Genomic DNA, 23,991 nt, shown 5'->3' on the forward strand with positions numbered 1-23,991 from the left:
GTAACAAGACCAGTGGCAAAGCGGCAGTAGAGAGAGGAAGGGAGGAGAAGGAAGGAGAAGAAAGGAGTAGAGAGAAGGAAGAAAGAAGAAGAAAATGACAAAAACATTAAAATGATTTTCAGTAAATATTAACGGATTGAAAAATGTCAACCTGAAAAAATCTATGCGGATAGGTAGGGAAGAATACCGAGTATAAAAATTAGAATAGGAGCCAAAGAAATAATCCATTAGGATTATTTCTTTGGCTCCTATTCTAATTTTTATACTCGGTATTCTTCCCTACCTATCCGCATAGATATATGCGGATAATATATGCTACAAATTCAAATCAAAAAGAATTTTATTAAAAAATAGAAGAACAGGTAAGGCAGGTAGGAAGGAAAAATATATGCATTATTGCCGATTTCAATGCGATACATGATACCCAAAAAGATTATAAAACAGAAAAAAATAAAAATAAAGAGAGGAAAACCTTGCCAATGGAATTTTTTGCGATAGTGAGAGAACAGACTAACAGATCTATGGAGGGAAAGACATATCAAGGATTTAGAATATACCTACTACTCACCACCCCAGAAGTCATGGTCAAGGATAGACATGATTTGGGCAGATAAAGAAATAGGAAAAATTACTGAAGAAATTGAAATAGGACCAAATATATGGGCGGACCACCACCCAATAATAATGAAGATAAAAGAACCAAAGAAAGAATATTATAAATGGGCTTTAAACCAAACATTGACTAAAGAACAAAATTACATTAACTATATCAAACAAGAACGTAACTTATTTTTTCAGGACAATTGGAACAATGACACTACAATACAAAACATCTGGGACACCACAAAAGCATATATAAGAGGACTAACAATAGCATACTCAGCTAAAGTAAAGAAATCTAAACATAAAAAACTGAATGAATATAAAAATTAAATAAAACACTTAGAAATAGAAATGCGAAAAAATCTACAAAATGAGAAATTAAGAGAAGACAGGGATAAACTAAAACATAATATTAATTTATTAATACAAGACGAGATTACCGGTAAAATTAGAGCAGCTAAACAAAATCAATTTGAAAACGCAAATAAAACGGACAGGTGGCTGGCATATAAATTTTAAAAAGAAAAAGAAGAACGATACATACAAAGATTAGAAGACAAAAATGTAGTCAATATACAATGGAAGCGAAAAAGAAAATCATGGTTAAATATTTTACAGAACTATATCAAAAAGAGGAGATAAAATAAGAACAATTAAACACATATTTAGAAAAAGCGAAATTGGAAGAGATAACAGAATTAGATAGAACAATACTAAATAAGAAAATAACGTTAATGGAATTAGAAAATGCAATAATGAAACAAAAAAACCAAAAAAACACAAGGCCCTGATGGCATACCAGGTGAACTTTATAAAGAACTAAAAGAAACACTAGGGAAAATATTATTAATCATATTTAATGAAGTCTTAAAATAAGGAATAACAATGAAATCCTGGACAGAAGCGTTAGTAAGTTTGATACCAAAGGACCCCTCAAAAAAGCAAAATATACAAAATTACAGACCAATATTGTTGCTTAATGTAGACTATAAGATTTTTATGTCAATTGCGGCAGATAGAATGAAACCGATTCTGAATGTGGATAAATACGGATCAAAATGGATTCCTCCCAGGAAGATATATAAGAAATAATATAAGGACGATATTGGATGTATTAGAATTTTATGAAGTACACTCTGAGAAAGAAATGGCGCTTATGTTCTTAGACGCGCAGAAAGCATTTGACAATTTGAGATGGGAATTTATATTTGAACTATTACAAAAAATGAAACTTGGCCCAAAATTTATTCAAATGATACAAACAATATACCATATACAATCCGCAAAAATTATGATTAATGGGGAATTAACAGAATCATTTCAAATTTGGAGAGGTGTACGTCAAGGATGCCCATTATCTCCACTATTATGCATACTGTCTGTTGAAACAATGTTAAATCAAATAAGGACAAATCCAAGAATTACAGGTTTGAAAGTTAGAAAACAAGAATTTAAAGTGCAGGCATATGCAGATGATCTAGTATTTATAATAGATGATCCGATAGAAGCAGGGGAATACTTAATGAGTGAAATAAAACAATATGGAGAGGTGGCAGGTCTAAAAATCAACAAACAAAAAACTAAAATTATAACTAAAAACATGAAACTATAACAAGATCAGGAATTAGAAAAACGTTTAGGGATTCAAATTGTAAAGAAAGTGAAATATGTAGGCTAACCAATACTAACCAAAGGATGCAGTACAATTAAAAAAGATAATTACAATAGATTAATCAAAAAGACAGAAGAACAACTCAGTAGATGGAACAAATTGCATATTTCACTTATAGGGAGAATTTCCACAATCAAAATGATGATTCTACCAAAATTTCTCTACTTATTTCAAACGATTCCAGTAAAATTAAATATTTTTTTTTTGGTAAAATTACATAGTATAATTTCTAAATTTGTATGGGAAGGAAAGAAACCGAGAATAAAGCTAAAATGGTTACAAGGCGGATTCGGACTCCCAGATTTTGAAATGTACTATCAAACAACAATACTGCTTTGGATAAAAGACTGGGTAGAGGTTAAAAATCAAAGATTACTAGCTTTAGAGGGACATGATATTTTACAAGGGTGGCATAGATTCCAATGGAATGAGAAAAATAAAGTTCCAACATTTTTAAAAATCATATAATTAGAGATTCTTTAATAACGATATGGATATAGATAAAGAGAGAGCATTATATTAAAATACCAAGATGGTATTCCAGCATGGAAGCACTTACACCTCCAAACATTCTTCAGATTAAAAAAATAGTGAATTATAATCACATATTAGACAAAAAAGGTAATATCAAAACTAGACAACAACTGGAAAAACAAAACATTATTATTGATTGATGGCCATATACACAAATTCAGGTAAAATGGCAAAAAGACAAAAAGAATAACGGAATTCAGAATAAAGATACTATATTAGACAAATTGATATTAGGCCAAGAAATTTTTTTAATAACTAGGCTATATAGTTTTTTAATGGAGTATAATGGAAACAGAAATAGTTAAAGGAAGCATGATCAGTTGGGCAAAAATGTAGGGCGTACCATATATCTAGAACAATGGGAATCAATGTGGAAAAATTACAAAATAACAAAATCTGTTCCATATAAAGAAAATATCCAAAAAATGTTTTACAGATGGCACCTGGCACCAGCCAGAATAGCAAAAATGTACCCAAATTTGAAACCAAATTGTTGGAGGTATAGAAATAAAAATGGAACGGCCCCCAAATAAAAGAAATATGGAAAAAGGTTAAATAGTGGATTTTTGAAATGACTACAATCAAATTGACGCTAAAACCAGAAACTTTTCTTCTAAGCATAATAAATCAGAAAGTTATAAAAGATTATTATTTAATACAACATATTATAATAGCAATCAGAATCACGATAGCTCAAAACTGGAAAAAAAAAAAAGAAACACCATCAGAAAGAGAAATGATCAATCTACGATTGTGCAGAAATGGATAGATTAACCCAAAAATATAAAGACAAAGAAGAATCAAAATATTATGAAATTTGGAAAAAATTCTATGATTGGGTTGAGATAAGAAGAGACAATAGTGGTAATTAAAACAGATGTTCCCAGAATCAATACACAATACAAAATTAAAATTAAATTAATCTGACTTTAGTTTAATTGAACCTTGTAACCGCTGATGCCATAGGCCGTATAATGAAATAGGAAAGAAAGAACTGTGCGACTAACAGTTCAATTGGGAGGGAGGGGAAAACACTGGCAGTTTTGTAAATTATATTTTAGAATGTAAGTACAATCATTTCAACAAATAATAATTATATTGTAAAATGATATATTATGTACTATCTTATATACCTGCTTTTTAATTTTGTATAATAAAAACTTTTTTTAAAAAGAAATGAATCAAATTTAAATAGGTAACTTATTTTACTTGTAAAATACGTTGCTGGCTTGCTGGAGGAGACTTCTACAGTAATACCTCGTCTTATGAACCTAATTGGTTCCCGAGGGAGGTATGTAAGGCGAAAAGTTCGTAAGACGAAACATTGTTTCCCATAGGAAACAATGTAAAATGAATTAATCCATGAAAGAAAAAACTCAAAACAACGCCGCCGCCCAGCTGTCACCTTTTGAAACAGCCGGGCGCTTCTCAGCGTTCTCCCAATGCCGAACCCGGAGGTTCAGCAAAAGTTGGGGTTCGGGAGGCCACCGAGAAGCCCCGCCGCCCAGCTGTCACCTTTTGAAACAGCCGGGGACCTTCTCGGTGGCCACCCAAACCCGAACTTTTGTCAAACTTCTGGGCTCGGCGTTCAAGAGGCCGCTGAGAAGCCCCGCTGTCCGGCTGTCGTCTTTTGAAACAGCCGGGGGACTTCTCAGCGGCCTCCCGAATGCCGAACCCGGAAGTTCGGGTTTGGCGTTCAGGTTTGGGAGGACGCCGAGAAGCCCCCCGGCTGTTTCAAAAAGTGACAGCCAGGTGGCGGGGCTTCTCGGCGGCGGCAGGTTCGTAAGATGGAAAAAGAGGCAAAAAAATTCCAAACCCCGTGTTCGTATCTCGGATTGTTCGTATGGCGAGGGGTTCGTATCACGAGGTACCACTGTATTTCTAAGCAGGAGAGGAAGCCACAGTCACGTGAAGCTGCTCGCCTTGGAGAAAGATCGTGTTTTCATCCACTTTTCCTTCCTTCCGAAAGTCTCTTCAACCCTCCCGCCCCTTCCCCCAGTGCTTCCTTTCTGCATAGAGGAGGAGCTGTGATTGGTTCAGCCTGCTGCCAATCAAGCAGCTGAAGGGTATTGTTGTTATTGTTATTGTTATTGTTATTGTTGCTCTTCTTCTTCTTCTTGTTATTATTATTATTATTATTATTATTATTATTATTATTATTATTATTATTAATTTGACGTCTATGCAGCCCAATCCCAAAGGACTCAGGGCGGCTTATAACAGTGGTACAAATATAAGAATAACACAACATCTAGTGTTGTGGTTGGCTCTGGGCCAGCTCCTGCTCCAAGGATGGTGAGGGTTGGTGTGGGAGAATCCTCACATTATCAGAGGCTGGTTTTACTGCCAACAGCTTCAGATAGTGAAGCTTCTGTGTCAGGGGAAGATTCTGGGAGTGAAGCAGGATCAGATGAGGAGGTAATTACAGGCACCCCATTATCTAATTACCCCATTAGTGAGCCATCATCATTGTTAGATTCAGAAGAGGAGGGATTCATAGATGCGCACAGACGCAGGTTTATGACAAGAAAGGAACTGCACAAGTATTATAGGAAATAAGGGAGAACACCTGTGGTTGGGCAATTAGGATAATGGGGCTGCTGATAAATTGCCAGCGTTGTTGCCTCTCGGCATGGGAGATTATCCATTTTGTGTGTGAGAGAAGTGTGGTTTGCTTCAGGATTTACAAAGACTTTTGTGAACGGCTTCAGGATTTACACGGACTTTGTGGAACAATTCACAGTTAAGTTCAGCATGAGGACTCTTGAAGGGGGGTGGCTGTGATGTCTTCACAGCTGCCTTTTATCTGCTTTGCTTTTGTTCTATGTTTTTCACAGCATTCAAGGCTTGTGGTTTGTGGGAGAGCACTTTGGCTGATTAAAGTGGGTTTGGACAATATTTTCCTTTTGATAAGCCAACTTTGTTTACTTTACAACCGTGTGTGTTTGAATTTCTACTTTGGACTTAATTGGGGGCTCGTAATGGGTAGCCCGGCATAACATCTAGTGGTGATCAGGGTGACAAAATCCTCACATCTTTCCGCCTTGATTGGATCCATGGAATCTCACCCAGCTGCCCTATTTAGGGTAACTCACTCCTTCCTTGATACAGGGGGACTGGAGGAACCCTTGCAGGGCAGAGCTGAGGTGTTTAATAAGTTTTTTCTGGATAAAGTTTCTCAAATCCAAACAGACATCAACTATGACTGGGCAGTATTGACAGAGATGACTGGGGCACATCTTAGTCCGGTTATGTGGGACGAGTTTGAACTGGCGAAACCTGATGCAGTGGACAAGGCCATGGGAGCTGTGAGCTCTTCCACCTGTTAATTGGACTCATGGTCCCTCTTGGCTGGTTTCTATGAACAGGGAGGTGACACAAGGTGGTGACCAACACTTCATTGATGGAGGAGTCCTTCCAGTCCCTGTTAAAGGAGGTGGTGGTACATCTGTTCCTCAAGAAGCCTTCCTTGGATCTGACTATCTTGAATAACTATCATCCACTCTCCAACTTTTCCCTTTTTACGGAAGGTTGTTGAGAATGTGGTGGTGCTCCAGCTCCTACGGTCCTTGGATGAAGTCAATTACACTGAAATTGCTTTGGTCACACTGATCGATGATCTCTGGTGGGACCAGGATAGGCGTTACTCATCTATCCTGGTGCTTCTTTTTTTTTGGGGGGGGGGGGGGGTAATTTTTTTTAAATTTTTCTTCTCCAATCACATGTACAGAAAAAAGATACCATTAATTTTAAGCTACATTACAATATATCATTTTTGCGATTTCGGTATACACTCCTTACCATTTGACATCTGAACAAAAAATAATTATTCCAATTCGTTATATGATAAGAAGGGAAAAAAACCTGTTAGCCAATATACATTTTAGGCTGTTACTATTCTTAATCACATCAAATTAATTAGATCATAATGTTTCAATTTTCTCAAAATCTCCTCCATATCAATTTTCACCTATACTTTAAACCCTCTTCCATAATAAATGCCCTTTAGAATTAAAGAGAAAAAGAAAAAGGACATTAAGGGAAAAGAAAAGGAACAAAACTCTCCAATTACCTCCAGCACATTATTTAAATTAAAACCAACCATTATAACACTTTCAATCCAATAAAACCATCATACCCTATTCTATAGAAAAAAATCACTGTAAACCCAGTTAAATCATCTGCTCTACTCTAATTATGACACTTTCAATCTAATAGAAACATCGTACCCTACTCTAAAACAGAAAAAAAATAAGGCTGTAAACCCAGTGGAATCATCTGCCCTATACTGATTATAACACTTTCAATCCAATAAAATCAACATACCCCATTCTGAAAAAAATGGAAGAAAAAGAAAAAAGAGAGAGGAAAAATAATCATTAAATTTAATTTAATAATCATTTTCCAAATTAAAAATATAATCAATATTTGTAATTATCATTATTCCCTTTTCTTTAACTTTTAAAAATATATATCAGCAAATATCATTAAGAATGTTTTCTATTTCCATGCCTTTTCTTTTTATATTCATCATAGTTTATCTACTTATAGTTCATTTACTTATATAATTCCATAGTCCCTCTCATCTATATATTTGAACCAACAACAATACTAACCAAATTAATCATTAATCATTAATCATTAATATTAATCATCCTACCAGACCTAACATTTTCAATTCAATTGCATTTTTAATAATATTATTTCATTATTCTAACATTTTTCCCATCAAAATAATTTTATACATTTCAAAAAGTAACTTAGTTGATCATTATTTCATATGCAACTCAATTAAAATCTTAATCTTCATTAATCATTAAAGTTGATCAACCCTATTAAACCTAACCATTTTCAATTTCTCTTTTGACAATATTTCATTATTTCAAAAAAATTTCCCACCAAGAAAATTTTGTCTCAAATGTCTTAGTTAAACATTCAATTCAACTCAATTGAAATCTAAATGTTTAATTAATTCCCTCTCCATTAAAACAATTTGTTCCTAAAAATTTCATTACATTTTCCTTATAATAAAGTCCAATTTAAAGTCCAATTTAATTTAAAGGTCCATTTAAGAGTTTTTAAGTCTTCAATTAAATCCTTTAGTAAAAATCTTCTTCTTCTTTAGAAATCCTATCAGCATCCATATTTCCATTTCGTATTCTTTGATCCATACTTGCCCAGATGCAGTGTTCCCTCTAATTTTTTTTTGGGGGGGGGGCGGAAAAGTATAGTGTCTGAGCAGCAGTCCCTTCGGGACTTGGCGCCACAGAAATAATAAATAAATAAATAAATAAATAAATAAACAGAATTTCAAAATAAAATACTGTACTGTGTGTCTATAACAGTGAGCTCATAATAGGGCAACTCTATCAATATCAAAATGCCACTTAAATAGTTGAGCTAGTTTCAAACTAGATTTTGATTTTCTTTCTCTCTTCCTTACTCCCATTCTTTTTCTTTCTCTTTTCCTTCCTCTCTTTTTTCTATCTGTTTCTCTCTCTTCCTCTCTCTCTCTCTCCTTCCCTCTCACTCTTTCCCTCTCGGCTTCTGGGCAGGTTTGGAAAACTCTGAGTTGATGATGATTTTTAAGTGAGCGATTGTTCACTGCTCAGCTTAGAGGGAACTATGCCCAAATGACACCCCAATCAGTCTCAAATCTATCTCCACTGAGATTGTCAATATGTCTCCAGTCTATTTCCAATGGGATTAACCAGCATATTCTTCAAACTATATCACCTCCCAGCTTCAAAAAGATTTCTTCTAATTGGCCATAATCTGAAATAGAGCTGGGTACAATGTTCTTTCCACAGTGTAGATGAATAATGGGTAGCTTCACTCCTTCCAGCAAAGAACAAATGTAGAACCATCTGGTATGAATATGCATTGTAAAATTTCTTTGTAAAAGCTCCTCTGACCAGACGGTGGCAATATATTATCATAGATAATTATTCTCTTCAATTGTTACAAAGGAAGTGACATCATCAGAAAAAAACACCTAAATAAATCCAAATAAAATCCAAATTGAAGCTCCAAATCTTTAAAATCTTTAAATATCCTTGAAGAAAAAAAAGGAAAAACAACAATTCCGGGCGATTGCTACAATTTTATAGTTTTCTGCTAATCGCCCCGTAACCAAACAGCCACTTCCACACCATTTATTGGCATTTCTACTTCCAGGAATAAAAAAAATATGAACAGTCATTTAAGGTCTCCTCCGTCTCTCTGCACTCACCAGCACATTGCTTAAAATATTTCTGCACCTCTACAATGCTTAGAATCGATTCTCATTCCAGATGTTTCCAGGCTTCTTCAATCACTGTGTTGCATTGCCTTGCACAGCTACATCGGCCAGACATGGCGGCCTGGCTGACCTTGCACCACCACCGACACGAGACTGAGCCAGTTCACCTGGGGGGCATGCCGGCCCGCAGCCAGGCCCCTGGTAGCGTCCCCTGCATCACCTCCCCTGCAAGGACGATTGGACCCGGTTCAGAAGAACCGGCACCCCCGGACAATGGAGATTCAGGGCTTCCCTCATGAGAGTGAGGGAGCCCCGTGGCATCGCAGCCCTTGACCCCGTCCCTCTCCCTATCCTGGTGCTTCTTGACCTCTCAGTGGCTTTCAATACAATTGACCATTGTATCCTTCAGCGCTGACTATAGGGGTTGGGAGTGGGAGGCACCATTTCACAGTGATTCTCCTCCTACCTCTCCTACCAGTCGCAAGGGGTGTTGGTGGGGGGTCAAGATCAGCTCCTGGGCCCCTCCTTTGTGGGGTGCCTCAGGGGTTGCTTCTCTCCCCCCTACTGTTTAACATCTACATGAAACTGCTGAGTGAGATCATCCAATGACACGAGGTGAGTTTCCAATAGTACGCTGACGATGCTCATTTGTACATCTCCACCCCGTGTTAATTCAGTGAAGCAGTGTAGGTGATGTGCCGGTGCCTGGAGGCTGTGAGGGTCTGGATGAGTGTCAACAGGCTCAAACTCAACCCTGACAAGATGGAGTGGCTGTGGGTTTTGCCTACCAAGGAAAACATCCATCCTTCCATCACTCTGGGAGGGGAGCTTCTGTCCCCCTCAGAGAAGGTCTGCAACTTGTGAATCCTCCTTGATCCACAGCTGAGGCTAGAGCAACATCTATCAGCTATGGCAAGGGGGACGTTTGTACAGATCCATCTGGTGCACCAGTTGTGGCCCTATTGGGACAGGGAGTCCCTACTCACAGTCACTCATGCCCTCATCACCTTGAGGTTTGATTACTGCAATGTGCTCTACACAGGACTATCTTTAAAGAACGTTCAGAGACTGCAGCTTGTCCATAATGCAGCCCTGCAAGCCATTATGGGTTTACCATGATATACCTATATATCAACATCACTCCATGAGCTGCACAAGCTAACGATTGGTCTCCAAATGCAATTTAAAGTGTTTGTTATTACCTATAAAGCCCTACATGGCTTGGGACCAGATTACCTATGATTACCTATGAGATCCCACAGAGCCTTCTCCAGGTCCCATCAGCCGAACAATGTCAGCTGGCAAGGTCGAGGGGAAGGGCCTTCTCTGTGGTGGCTTCGGTCCTCTGGAATCAACTCCCCCTAGAGATTTGCACTGCCCCACCCTCCTGGCCTTTCAAAAGGCTTTAAAAACATGCCTTTGCCAACAGGCCTGAGGCTGTTGAATGTTAACATTCTGCTCTGGTCAGTAGTATGTTGTGGTACTGGATGAATCTTGGATGGTTTTCTTTTAATGCTTGGGGTTTTAAGATTTTGTATTTCGTTTTTTCTGTACACCGGCCTGAGTCCACTGGAGAAGGGTGGCTTATAAATTCAAGCAAGTAAACAAGCAAATCAACAAACAAACAAATTAGGCTTGATACTAATTTGTTCTGAATATGGCCAGAAAAGTTTTAAGTTAAACCTGAACTGTTCAAGTCGAAAGCTTTTGATTAAAAACAGAGCAACTGCTTTGAACCAGAAGAATAGGACATTTCCAGTACAATATATTTTGAACCTTTCTAGTTTACCACTTTCCTCAATACTTTGCCAACTGGAAAATGTTATAATGTTTAAAATTGTATGGTGTTATTCATTCATTCATTCCTTAATTCGTTCGTTCGTTTGTCCGTTCGATTTTTTTATACCGCCCTTCTCCTTAGACTCAGGGCGGCTTACAACATGTTAGCAATGACACTTTTTAAGAGAGCCAGCACATTGCTCCTACAATCCAGGTCCTCATTTTAATAACCTCAGAAGGATGGAAGGCTGAGTCAACCTTGAGCCGGTGATGAGATTTGAACCGCTGACCTGCAGATCTAGTAGTCAGCTTTAGTGGCCTGCAGTACTGCACTCTACCCACTGCACCACCTTGGCTCATAGTTATGTTACTGTTTTTCATTTTCTTTTCCTTATATGTGTAATAAATATGCCTATATCTTATTTCTCTTACCTCCTTGGTGATTTAATGAAATACAACTTGATTGTTTTTGGTATTCAGGTTCCACTAGATCTCGGCCTGTATGTGCTGAAGTCTGATCAACAGGATCCTAGAAATAAACATTTTAAGAAAGAAAAATATTACTGATCATTGCCATTCACGGTTATCACAGTTGTTTAAAAGATGAAAGTGAATTTTTACCTTATATAAGGTCCTCTATTTTGAGAGAAGGGCAGACGTAATCTGACAAAAGGTCACAAATTTAATCCTTAATAAGGTAATTACAATTCAATTTCCTATTTTCATTTTCACTAGAGCAAAGCTGTCTTGTGAGACCTGGCAACTAAATTCCAGCCAAGCAAGGTTTAGGTTTAGGTTTATTGGATTTATATGCCGCCCCTCTCCGCAAACTCGGGGCGGCTCACAACAATAATAAAAAACAGTACAGTACACAATACCAAATCCAATGCCCACCCATCCAGTTCCAATTTAAATTAATAATCTTATAAAAAACAGTATATATAAAAAACAGGCACACAGTAAATCAATCAACAAAACAACATGGGCAAGGGGGAGGTGTTTTAGTTCCCCCATGCCTGACGGCAAAGGTGGGTCTTAAGGAGTTTACGAAAGGCAGGGAGGGTGGGGGCAATCCTAATCTCAGGGGGGAGCTGGTTCCAGAGGGTCGGGGCCCCCACAGAGAAGGCTCTTCCCCTGGGTCCCGCCAGACAACATTGTTTAGTCGACGGGACCCGGAGAAGGCCAACACTGTGGGACCTAACCGGTCGCTGGGATTCGTGCGGCAGGAGTACAATAGACTTTACTTTCCCTCAACCTAATTAATTGTTGCACAAGTGCTATATTTGACTTGACACATAAAACCTATAAATATTCATAACTATTACATATAATCCGTATTCAAAAAATTATAAAAGAATAAAAACAATAAACATTTTGAAAGGGGAGAAGGGGCAGGGTCAAATGGCCATGGTAGCATGGAGGTCCCCCTCTCCCTTGGGGCCCCCCAAATCCCCACCATCTGGGGGTTCTGGTTTTTTGAACCAGATCTGATCCTCTCTGAAGGGGAGGTGACGCAGGGGGATGCTACCGGGGGTCTGGTTTCGAGTCGGCATACCCCACCAGATGTACCGGCCTAGTCTCATGTCAGTGGTGGTGCGAAGCCGGCCAGGCTGCCATGCCTGAATTGGCACCAACCGTGGAAACAACACAACGTAGGGATTGGAGCTGAGCGGTAACACCTGGGAAGAGGACCGTTTAGGCGATGGCAAGGTGAAGGAAAAATTAAGTGGTGTACTGGTGAGTGATTTCGGCTGAAAAAGGTTTGGAAATTTTTTGTTGTTTTTGTTTTCTTAACGGAGCTAACTGGCTGAAATGGGAGAGGAAGTGGCTATTTTGCAGTGCGGTGAATACCGGATGCTTCGGTTTTTGTATATTACCCAAGATTGGACCAATTAAAAGAAAGCATATTTAAAGATCTTGAATTTGGACTACTTAAGCATTATATCTCCCCCCCCCCTTTAAGAAGTGTTTTTTAATTGTGCAACAGAGATTCAAATATGGAATTAAATATGGAACTAAAAATGCTAGAAGCACAGACAGATGAGAGCTTGCCATTTACTGGTTGGAGGAGTCATTACAAGGAGGATTTTGTTTCATATGCTCAGCAGATGCTTGCCTTGGTCGTGGATTTTATCTGTCCTGGTCATGAAATTGGAATGTGTTTATTATGTGTTTACCTTTGAGAATGGAGGAAGCTAACATCTGTTTGCAACAAGAACTTTCTTTAGAAGAAGTATTTGAACTGGTTGACAGAGATATGGCCACAGAGTTGGCAAAAATATTAGAACAAATTAAACATGAGAAGAATTTGAGGACAATCATACAAGCACCCTATAGTATGCCTCTCATACATCCAGCTTTGTGAAGAAGTTCCCCTTAGCCAGATAGGTCAACATGTCCTTCATTAGTGGTATGGGGTACACATTATGCATGCAAATGGTGTTCAGAAAACTAAAGTCTACTACTAAGTGGAGAGAGCCATCTTTCTTCTCTCTGAACATGGTGGGGGCTGCCATTTGAGGCCTTGCTGGCTGTATAAAGCCCCTTGCCAAATTCTTGTAAATGAACCTGCGTAACTCACCCAGCTCTCCAGGGGTTAAGGAGTACATCTTAGGTTTTGGCAGTTTTGCTCCAGGCAGTATATCAATATTACAGTCTGTGGCCCTGTGGGGTGGCAATTTATCAGCTTCCCTTTCACTGAAAACTGCCTTGAGGTCCCAATACTCTTTAGGGATTTTCTCCCCCCTGTATTCTTTTCCATCTTGGGGGTGGGGTTTCTCCGTCCAAGTTCTGCTAAGACAAACCCCAGTTCATCCTTTCCTTTATAGGTAATGGTGACAGCACCAGTGCGCCAGTTAATTTCCGGATTCCACTTTTGTAGCCAAGGCAGTCCCAATATAACTGCATTATTGAGCAAGGGTCCCACAATTAACTGTATAGTCTCTTGATGGGACCCCCATCATCATGATAAGGGTCCCTGTCTCATGGGTGGCTGGTTTCCCCCCTGCTATCAATCCATCCAACTGGGTAAATGAAATGGGGTCCCTCAAGCCTCGTAATTTGAGTCCCAAACTCTCCACCACCTCAGGAGACATAAGGTTCCTGGTACAGCCCGAATCCAAAAGGGCTAGCATGCTTCCCCTTGTCCCCCCCCCCCCCGGTCGGGTCCCTTAAGGTGAGGGGAATGTATACGCATCCAGGGGGGACTTACTGATATGGCTTCTTCCGGCTCGCTATCTGCGATGATTAGACGCACTGGAGAGCCCAACTCCTCCCCTTTTGGGGGGGTGCGACCTCTACAGTTTCCTTCCCCACTCGCCCGGCGTCTGGGGATTTCTTGGTCCATTGCTCCGGCTTCTTTCTGCCACTAGGGGTCACTCTCAGCACAGTCTTCGCCAGGCACTCTGCTGCTCGATGACCCTCCTTTGCACATCGGAAGCAAGCTGTAGTTTTGGATTTTTCTAGAAACACACTGGGGCCTTTCTTCAGGCCCTGTCCCCCTGCCCCGAGGGGGAACTTTTCTCCCGTTGGCTTCTCAGGAGGTTCACCTCCACCTCTGCCGCCAACTGGAACCATCTACTGAGGTTTCTCGGGGTTGCTCTGGCTCGGCATTGCTGGTAAACCTCATCATCCAACCCATGAGGATATACTCCATGAGGATATTCATTGGATACGAACTAACATAGGCCATCAGCTCCCTGAACTCCTGGGTATATTCAGTGACTGATTGCCCTTCCTGCTTCAGGGTTTTCAGCTTGGTTCTAGCTTTTCTTTCAACCTGGAGATCCTCAAAGCACGCTCTGAGGGTGGTCATAAACTGATCAAAATTCCTAAGGACGGGGTCCCTTCATTCGTGTAATGACACCATCCAATCCGCGGCTTTCCCATCCAACGCGCGGGTCACAACTTTCACCCAGACTGGGTCATTAGGGAACTCATCCTCATAATCTTCCATATATTGATTCACTTGGGCCAGGAAATATCTCAACCTTCCCGGTGCTCCATCGTATCGCTGGGTGAAGGGGGGCAGTCAGGGGCCTTGCTTCTGCGGGCTTCTCCCCGTTTGCTGCATACGTCTTGGGATCAGAGGACTCAGATCTCATGCTGGAGGGGGGGGGTTCGGGCGGCTGCTCTTCGCTGCACTATCTGCCACGAGGGACCAGCCATCTCATCCTCCTCCCCCTCCTCCTCACTCAGGAGGCCAGCTAAGGATTCCTGACTTTTCTTCTCCACCACTGACAGGGCTTCCTTAATCCCAGACACCAGCTCCGTCACTAGACTCCCTTCCTGGCTGACCACCCACTTCTTCTTTTGTTTCTTTCGGCAGGTCACATTAGCATCAGAATCCCTCATTACATCACCAAGGAGACCACGTACACCCACCCCGGTTGACCATCAAGGGGCTCTTCTCACTGGCTCATCTTGGGACTGGTCATCTCTGCTGGGATCCAGAGCTCCCTCCTTTTCAAGTATTGGAGGAGGGAGGCTTTTCAGGGCAGTGTCCTCTCCGGAAGAATCTCCCTCGCTTTCACGTCGGGACATATTCGCCAGTCCCTGGTAGAATTTCTTCTCCAGGAGTGACTGTAAAGGCAGACTTTGCTTAATGTCAAGCTGCCAGTCATAATTTAGACAAATAAAACTCAGAGTCCTTTTTATAAAAGTTCAAAAGTGAATTTATCAAAATCAGAACTATAAGCATCGAAAGAAAAGCAAAGTCTGAGAAAATGGCACGATACAGACATACAGTGTTCCCTCGATTTTTGTGGGTTCGAACTTCACGGAAAGTCTATACCACGTTTTTTTCAAAATATTAGTTAAAAAATACTTTGCGGGTTTTTTCCCTATACCACAGTTTTTCCCACCCGATGACGTCATATGTCATCGCCAAACTTTTGTCTGCCTTTAATAAATATTTTTTAAAATAAATTTTAATAAATAAATATGGTAATAATCTGAATGGTTGCTAAGGGAATGGAAAATTGTAATTTAGGGGTTTAAAGTGTTAAGGGAAGGCTTGTGATACTGTTCATAGCCAAAAATAGTGTATTTAGTTCTGCATCTCTACTTCGCGGAAATTCAACTTTCACGGGCAGTCTTGGAGCGCATCCCCGCGAAAAATGAGGGAACACTGTATATCAAACCCCTTTTCCAATCCCCCTTAGGACCGTGACCAATCCCCATTGTCCATAATCATCAGGAGGGACATCTTGGCCCTCACGTCACTCTTCTGGAATTTTCCTCTAATGGTCTTCTCCTGGTACCTAGGAAAACGAAATCTATATCTCCTCCTGTGCGCTCCCTCCCCGACACCCCTCTCTAACCCAACCCATAACTATTGACAACCAAGCGAAAGAATGCAGCAGTCTAAGCAGTTGTCAGACCCACCGCAGGATTGTCATGGCATTGGGACAGAATCAATCCGCGAAGCGGCCCTGCTGGTACATACAACTGCCCCCAGTACTGGAGCAGTCCATCTACAAATGTCCAGGGAGAATTGTGCTCCATTTCCCTCACCCACTGTGCCACAAACCCATCCCCCCGCTGCATCTCTTGGATACGCCTCTGCAAGTTGACAGGTCATGGGTAGCAGCCAAGATTGTCCTGCAGGCAAGATTGTTTGTAACGGGGTCGGTTCTTTCGGATGCAAAAAGTCTGGTTTCCTAGACAAAGCATCCGCTCTGGGATTCTGGAAACTTGGCGTGTACCGGATCCAAAAGTTGAACTGTGCAAAGAAGAACAACCAACATATCTGTCACTGGTTCAACTTTCGGGCCGTTTGCAGGGACTCCAGATTCTGACGGTCCATCCGGACCTCCACCTGATACCAAGCTCCTTTGAGATGATGCCCCCACGTCTTGAACACAGACTTGACAGCCAACAATTCTTTCTCCCAGATCGTATAATTCTGTTCCGAGGGCATGAGCTTGCGGGAATGGTAAGCGCATGGGAACAGAGTGCCACCCTCTGGATGGGCCTGAAGAAGCACAGCACCGACGGTGACATCGGAAGCATTGGTCTCCATGACAAACAGCCGATGCGGGTCTGGATGCTGCAGCAGGGGTTTCTTCATAAAAGCATCCTTGAGAGCCACAAAGGCCTGCTGCTCAACCTCACCCCATTGAAACAGCACGTGTTTCTGCAACAGGCAGGTGAGGGGCGTGGACAGAGTGGCAAAGCCTGGGATTAACGTGCGATAATAATTCACAAACCCCAGCAATCTCTGCACGTCCTTTACCTTCAGCAGGGGTTGCCAGGTTTTGAGAGACGACACCTTGCCCGGGTCCATGGCTATGCCCCCTGGAGAAATGACATGTCCTAAAAATTCAATGGTGGTCTGCAAAAACTGACACTTCTCCAACTTAGCATATAAATGCTGCTCTCGCAAATGGAGCAGAAGTCGGCGCAAATGTCCCAAATGACTAGACTGTGATGGGGAGTACAGTGATCCCCCGATTATCGCGAGGGTTCCGTTCCAAGACCCCTTGCGATAATCGTAAACTCGCGATGTAGCGGCACAGAAGTAAAAACACCATATGCGCATGCGCGTCCTGTTTTCCATGGCCGCACATGCGCAGATGGTGGAGTTTGCGTGTGGGCGGCGGGGAAGACCCCTTCGGCCGCCCAACAGCTGATCTGCTCCGCAGCAGCGAGGAGCCGAAGATGGGGTTTCCCCGTTGCCCAGGCAACGGGGAAACCCCAAGATCGCTTGCCGCTTGCCCGTTCGCCCGCCCGCCCGGCTGCTCGCTTGCAGCAGCTGAGTCCTGAAGCCAGACGGCAAAGGCGAACTTCCGCGTTTGGCTTCAGGACTCAGCTGGGAAGCGGCGCTGGGGTTTCCCCACCGCCCACGCAAACTCCTCGCTGCCGCTCGCCCGCCCTTCGCCCGCCCACGCCGTTCGCTCGCGCCGCTTCCCAGCTGAGTCCTGAAGCCAGACGGCAAAGGCGAACTTCCGCGTTTGGCTTCGGGACTCAGCTGGGAAGCAGCACTGGGGTCTTACTGGCCGCCCACGCAAAGGGGAAACCCCGGCTCCTCGCTGATGCCCGCTGCTCGCCCTCCCGCCAGCAAGAGGGGGAAGACCCAGGGAAGCTGCCCAGCAGCTGATCTGCCCGGGGAACGCAAACTCCACCATCTACGCATGCGTGGCCATAGAAAAAAGGGGCGTGCATGCGCAGATGGTGTTTTTACTTCCGGGTGGAAAAATCGTGATATAGCGATTAGCAATGATCGAGAGCGCGAAACTCGGGGGATCACTGTACACAAGAATGTCATCCAGATATATGACCACAAAATGGTCTAACATGTCCCTGAATACATCATTCATCAAATGCTGGAAAACAGCCGGGGCATTAGTGAGGCCAAAGGGCATCACTGTATACTCAAAATGCCTGTATGTGGTGCCAAACACTGTCTTCCACTCATCCCCTGGCCTTATACGCACCAAACTATATGGGCTGCATAGATCTATCTTGGAAAAAACAGTGGAAGCTCGTAAACGTTCCATTAATTCTGGACTCAGCGGCAAAGGATACCGGTTGCACACCATAATAGCGTTCAGGCGCTGGTAGTCACAGCAGACATAAGTCCCCAGTCTTTTTCTTGACAAACAATACAGGTGCTGATAAAGGTGAGGTTGAGGGCCTGATGAACCCTTTGGCCAAATTTTTGTCTATGAAGTCCTTGAGGGCCACTAATTCGGGTTCCGACATAGAATATAAGCGATCAGCCGGAAGCTTGGCATCGGGTAACAGTTCTATGGCACAATCATAAGGGCGATGCGGAGGCATCTGATCCACCTCTTTCTCATTAAACACATCTGCGAAGTTGGTGAGGCACTCTGGTAACACTGCCACGGGGATTAGTGGCCCTTGTGATGCACAAATATGATGATGATGGTCCACACACTGTACACTGGAAAATGTGACGATGTTCTGTGACCACACCACATGAGGATCGTGTGCCCATAACCACAACCCCAATACAATAGGAAAATGGAGGCCCCGTGTGACGTAAAATTGTAGAGCCTCCTCATGAGTCCCAATGCTAATCTGCACCGGCAAGGTCTGAAATCGGATGGGCCCAAACAACACCCACCCATCTATTGTTTCTACAGTCAATGGGGGGTTCACAGGACACAAGGGCAACAAATGTCTCTGTGCAAACTCCGCATCCAGGAAATTAGTGGTGGCCCCTGAATCCACGAGGGCAAGAGCTCAAACAGATCGAGTACGATGATCCACAAGGAGTTGGACATTAATCGTTAGATGATGGTACGTTCCAGGGTCATTATCCGAAGAATCCTTGGCAGATGAAATGCCAGACCGACCTAACGTTGCCACCAACCAGGGCTGCCCTCGTTTCCCGACTGCACAGCCGGTGAGGAAACCAGGAGCATGGAAACCACCATCGGGGAATCCGGGACTATGGTGGGAACACTGGTTGCAGACTCTGGAAGCTGTCCTGCAAGAGTCGGCATGGCAACAGTAGGACTGGGAGGTGTCAAGACCGCAGCAGCAGCCGTGCTCCATGGTTTGCAAGGACAGGCATTCGCAAAATGGCCTGCCCCCCCCCAATAATATCACAGGCCTGTCGCATGTCGATGCACCATCTCCTCTGGGTTCACGCAGGATCGAACGAAGCTCACATCCATGAGCTCCCTCGCAGGGGCCTGATCCGCCATACAAGGAGGCAGGGTTGGCATGAAGTGAAGGGGTACAGGAACCGGTGTCTGCACTGGCATATCGGACCCCCCGCCATGGAGCAGGCACAGGCGTGATGCCAGAAACACAGGGGGAGGACCGCCCAGCCTGGTGCACCTCTCGAGCCAGCAGCCGAGCCTCAATGGCCAAACAGTGCTGTTCCAGCTCATCCAGGGTGCCCAGCAGAGCCTCGTGCACTAGCTCATCTAACATTGTCTCTGACAAGCCATCCTGAAATGCCTCCATCAAGGCCTCATTCCACTGCACCTGTCCAATGAGGCTGCAAAAGTCACTTAAATATTCCGCTAATGGGCGCGAGCCTTGTTTCAACTGCTTCAACGCCCTCGTGGCCTTCTGCTCCCGCACAGGATCCGAAAACTGCCATTGCAACAGTGTGCAAAAGGCAGTATAATCCTGCAGTATCGGATCATCTCTGTCCAGAAATGGCGACACCCAGGAAGCAGGGGGCCGGCCAATAAACTACAGAGGAACACCACCTTCTCCGCATCCCTTGTAAAATGGGGCAGCTGTGCATTAATAAACAACTGCACTTGGCTGAGGAAAGCTGCAAACATGCGTCTGTCGCCCCAAAACTTTTCAGGCATGGCCATGAAGCATTTCTCCTTGGTAGGGGCTGTGGAGCAGGAGCTGCTGGTTGCACCTGTGGAATGGCAGACTCCTGAGATAATAAATCCACCTGGTTCTGCAACTGGAGCGGCAACTGGAGAGGGGCGGCATACAAATCCAATAAATTATTAATTATTATTATTATTCGCAAGGCATCAAACATGCCAGAAAAAATAGAAGCAGACAGGAACAAAAACACCCCAACCTGGAACGGCGGGTGTCTGGGAAGGTGGAATATTATTCTGTTCTGCCAGTTTATGACACAAGCCTTCAATTAAAGGTAAAAATAGCCAAAGCAATGCAATAATAGTTTCTTTATCCAAAAACTAAATAGAAACAAACCTCCCTTTTTAAATGCAAAGGGAATTCTTGTGAACACAAAGCTCACTTGAATGCAGCAAGATAACAAAGACAAGAAAACACCAGTCAATTAAATAGTAACTGTGAAAGTCGTCGCAGCCACAATTCTTCAGTCGTTGTAAAACTCACAATGATTTATGTCCAAAGTCCTGAAGTCCAAACAGAGTTCTGAGAACAAATCCTGAAATGGCAAGTCAAGGTCCAACAAGTACGATCAGACAATCTTCCACACTGCGAGGCTGGCATGCTGCCAATTTAGCAGCAGCCCTAATTACTTGAATCCCACCCAACCACAGGTGGACTCAATTATCTTCTGTAATACTTTTGAAGCTGTTCTCTCCTATGCATAGTTCTACGCATGTGTGGGTCTATCATTGTTTCCTCATCAGAATCTAACGAAGAAAATGAGGATTGGCTTCTCCCTGGGCTGTCTGCCAAGCCCCCCTCATCCATCTCACTGACACTTCCTTCTGTAGAGGATAATTCACGGGCCGACTCTGTCAGCAGCAAAAGAGGCCTGTGACATTTGGATGTTTACCCCACATCGACCTCCACAGTCTTTGGTGCAGGAGCTGGGCCAGAGCTAACCACAACAGCTTCTAGGCAGGATTAGACAGATTCATGGATGCCAAGTGTATCAGTGGTTATTGAAATGGATGTCCATGTGCTGCCTCGATGTTGGTTGCGGCAGGCAGGATTCCCTTGAATACCATTTGTCGGGGGTCAAGGGAAAGGGAGGGTTTTGCCTTCTCTTTCTACTCAAGATCCCCATGTACAATTGGTGGGCCACTGTGTGACACGGAATGCTGGACTCAATGGGCTTTGGCCTGATTCAGCATGACTCTTCTTATGTTGTTATGTTCATTGATTTCTTTGACTATGTCACAAAGATTTTGAATGAAGGTGGTGCTGTGGATATTGCCTATCTGGACTTCAGCAAAGCCTTTGATACAGTTCCACACAAAGAGCTGATAGATAAGTTAGTGAAGATTGGACTTAATCCCTGGATAGTTCAGTGGATTTGCAGCTGGCTGAAGTATAGACATCAGAGGGTTGTCGTTAATGGCGAGTATTCTGAGCAGAGCTTGGTTACAAGCAGTGTGCAACAAGGGTATATTCTGGGTCCTATTATTTTTAAAATCTTTGTGAGTGACATAGGGGAAGGTTTGGTGGGGAAGGTTTGCCTATTTGCTGAGGACTTTAAAGTGTGCAATAGGGTTGATACACTTGGAGACTTCTGTAATATGGCAAATGATTAAGCTTTACTAGATAAGTGGTCAAAGCAATGGAAACTGCAGCCCAAATGTAAATAATGCACTTGGGCAAAAGGAATCCTCAGTCTGAGTATTGTATTGGCAGTTGTGTATTAGTAAAAACTTCAGAAGAGATTTAGGGGTAGTGATTTCTGACAGTCTCAAAATGGGTGAACAGTACAGTCAGGCAGTAGGGAAAGCAAGTAAAATGCTTGGCTGCATAGCAAGAGGTATAACAAGTAGGAAGAGGGAGATTGTGAGGGTTTAGGACATTTTGCCTCTGCCAGTTGGATGAAGCTCTTTCCTCCCCAGCAGCTGATCGGCCGCTGCCTTCACTCCCTCGCCCAAAGGCCCCTAGCTCTTGGCCCCAGACCTTTGGCCACAAAAATCCAAATTCAGCCACAGCCTTTTGGCCACATGGGACACTTCGCCACCATCCAATCAGAACAGTTGTTACAAAATGCTACTTTTAGAAGGAAAGAATGGGACAGTTTGCTCTTTCATACACAAACGCACACATTGAATGATAGAGATGGAAGGGACCTCGGTGGCCATCTAGTCTGACCCCTTTCTCATTCAGGAGACTTACAGAATGATAGAGAGGGAAGGGAACTCAGTGGCCATCTAGTCTGAACCCACATTCTCATTCAGGAGTTTTACAGAGTGATAGAGAGGGAAGGGACCTCAGTGGCCATCTAGTCTGACCCCCCTTCTCATTCAGGAGACTTATAGAGTGATAGAGAGGGAAGGGACCTCGGTGGCCCTCTAGTCTGACCTGACCCACCTTCTCATTCAGGAGACTTACAGAATGATAGAGAGGGAAGGGACCTTGGTGGCCATCTAGTCTGACCTGACCCACCTTCTCATTCAGGAGACTTACAGAATGATAGAGAGGAAAGGGAACTCAGTGGCCATCTAGTCTGACCCCCCTTCTCATTTAGGAGTCTTACAGAGTGATAGAGAGGGAAGGGACCTCGGTGGCCATCTAGTCTGTCCCCCTTCTCGGCTTATGATCTCTCCCTGTTTGAAGAGAGAGAAAGAGGTCCGTTCATGCTGTGGGCATCTAGATGATCCCATGCCCTTTTCACCCCCTCCTCTGTCCATGTGGACAGTCCACAAAGTGGGGGGGGGGGAAGAGTGTTGGAAGGGACCCTGAAGAAAAAGAGAGAGAGAGAGAAATGCAAAGGGAGTTTTAGAGAGGAGCATGTACAATGTGTTCCCCCAGCCAATGTTCCTTTCGCATCTGTCTCAAGGCATCATAAAAATTCCACAGATAATCATGACAAGCAGGTCATAAAGGGGCCCCAGACAGCAACCAGCCTTCACTTCTGTCATTTGCTAATAGAATCCTACCTATCTCTCTCTCCTACCCACCCGTCTTTTGTGAGGACCAATCTGATTGGCGTCCCAAATTAGCTTGTTGTGAGGCAGGGAGTTCCACCAGCCAATTTAGTACCCCAGGAATTTTACCAGGAGACCAATTCTCCTGCTTGTGAAGAGGGCTGGACTAGATGGCCTCTGAGGTACCATCCATCTCTATGACTCTGTGTAAGTTTCCTGCTTGAAGAGTAGAATTGGTATGTGTGGGTGTGTTTGTGGGTGTGAAAGAGCTCCCAATGCCCCCTCCCCATCCCACTTCTGGGGATCCTCAAGATGAATGAAGGAGGGGTGAAAAGAGGCATGGGTCCCCAAAATGGGGGGGGGCAGGGAGCTTTGTGGGGAAAAATTGGGAAGACTAATGATCCTTTCCTTTTTGCAGAGAGAGAGAGGTCTGTTCATACTCTGGGCATCTAGACGATCCCATGCCTTCTTCTCCGTTCATGTGTAGAGTCCCCAAAGTGTGTGGGGGGCTTTGGAAGCTCTTTCACACACACAAACACACAGAGACACACACATGATCAGCAGTAATGAACTTTTGTTTTCAACAAAGTTAAACTCCAATGGTTATCCCATCAATAGATATGGAATCAAAATCACCAAGTACCGAATTTAGTTATTAAAAAAGGAGCATGTGGTAAGCTGTTCCTATATCTCCTTGAAATGCTAATTGTTTTAGGAAACTCCTGTTTCTTTGGTGTGATATATGGTAAAGGGGTCATGAGGTCTATTGCCATGATTATCTGTGGAATTTTTACGATGCCTCGAGGCAGATACAAAAGGAACATTGGCTGGGGGAACACACTGCTACATGCTCCTCTCTAAAACTCCCTTTGCATTTCTCTCTCTTT

General features: G+C 43.1%; 1 protein-coding gene across 7 annotated transcripts in view; it reads right to left on the reverse strand.

The window, feature by feature from the left end:
* Nucleotides 1-23,991, reverse strand: part of GRB10 (growth factor receptor bound protein 10) — a 450,157-nt gene that overhangs the window by 237,305 nt on the left and 188,861 nt on the right. For all 7 annotated transcript variants that reach the window (XM_070727755.1, XM_070727759.1, XM_070727754.1 and 4 more), the window contains one exon: nucleotides 11,262-11,358. In XM_070727755.1, coding sequence (XP_070583856.1) covers nucleotides 11,262-11,358 — 97 coding nt within the window. The remainder of the gene's footprint in view (nucleotides 1-11,261; nucleotides 11,359-23,991) is intronic.

The sequence above is a fragment of the Erythrolamprus reginae genome, chromosome Z (genome assembly GCF_031021105.1).
Source record: "Erythrolamprus reginae isolate rEryReg1 chromosome Z, rEryReg1.hap1, whole genome shotgun sequence".
NCBI lineage: Eukaryota > Metazoa > Chordata > Lepidosauria > Squamata > Dipsadidae > Erythrolamprus > Erythrolamprus reginae.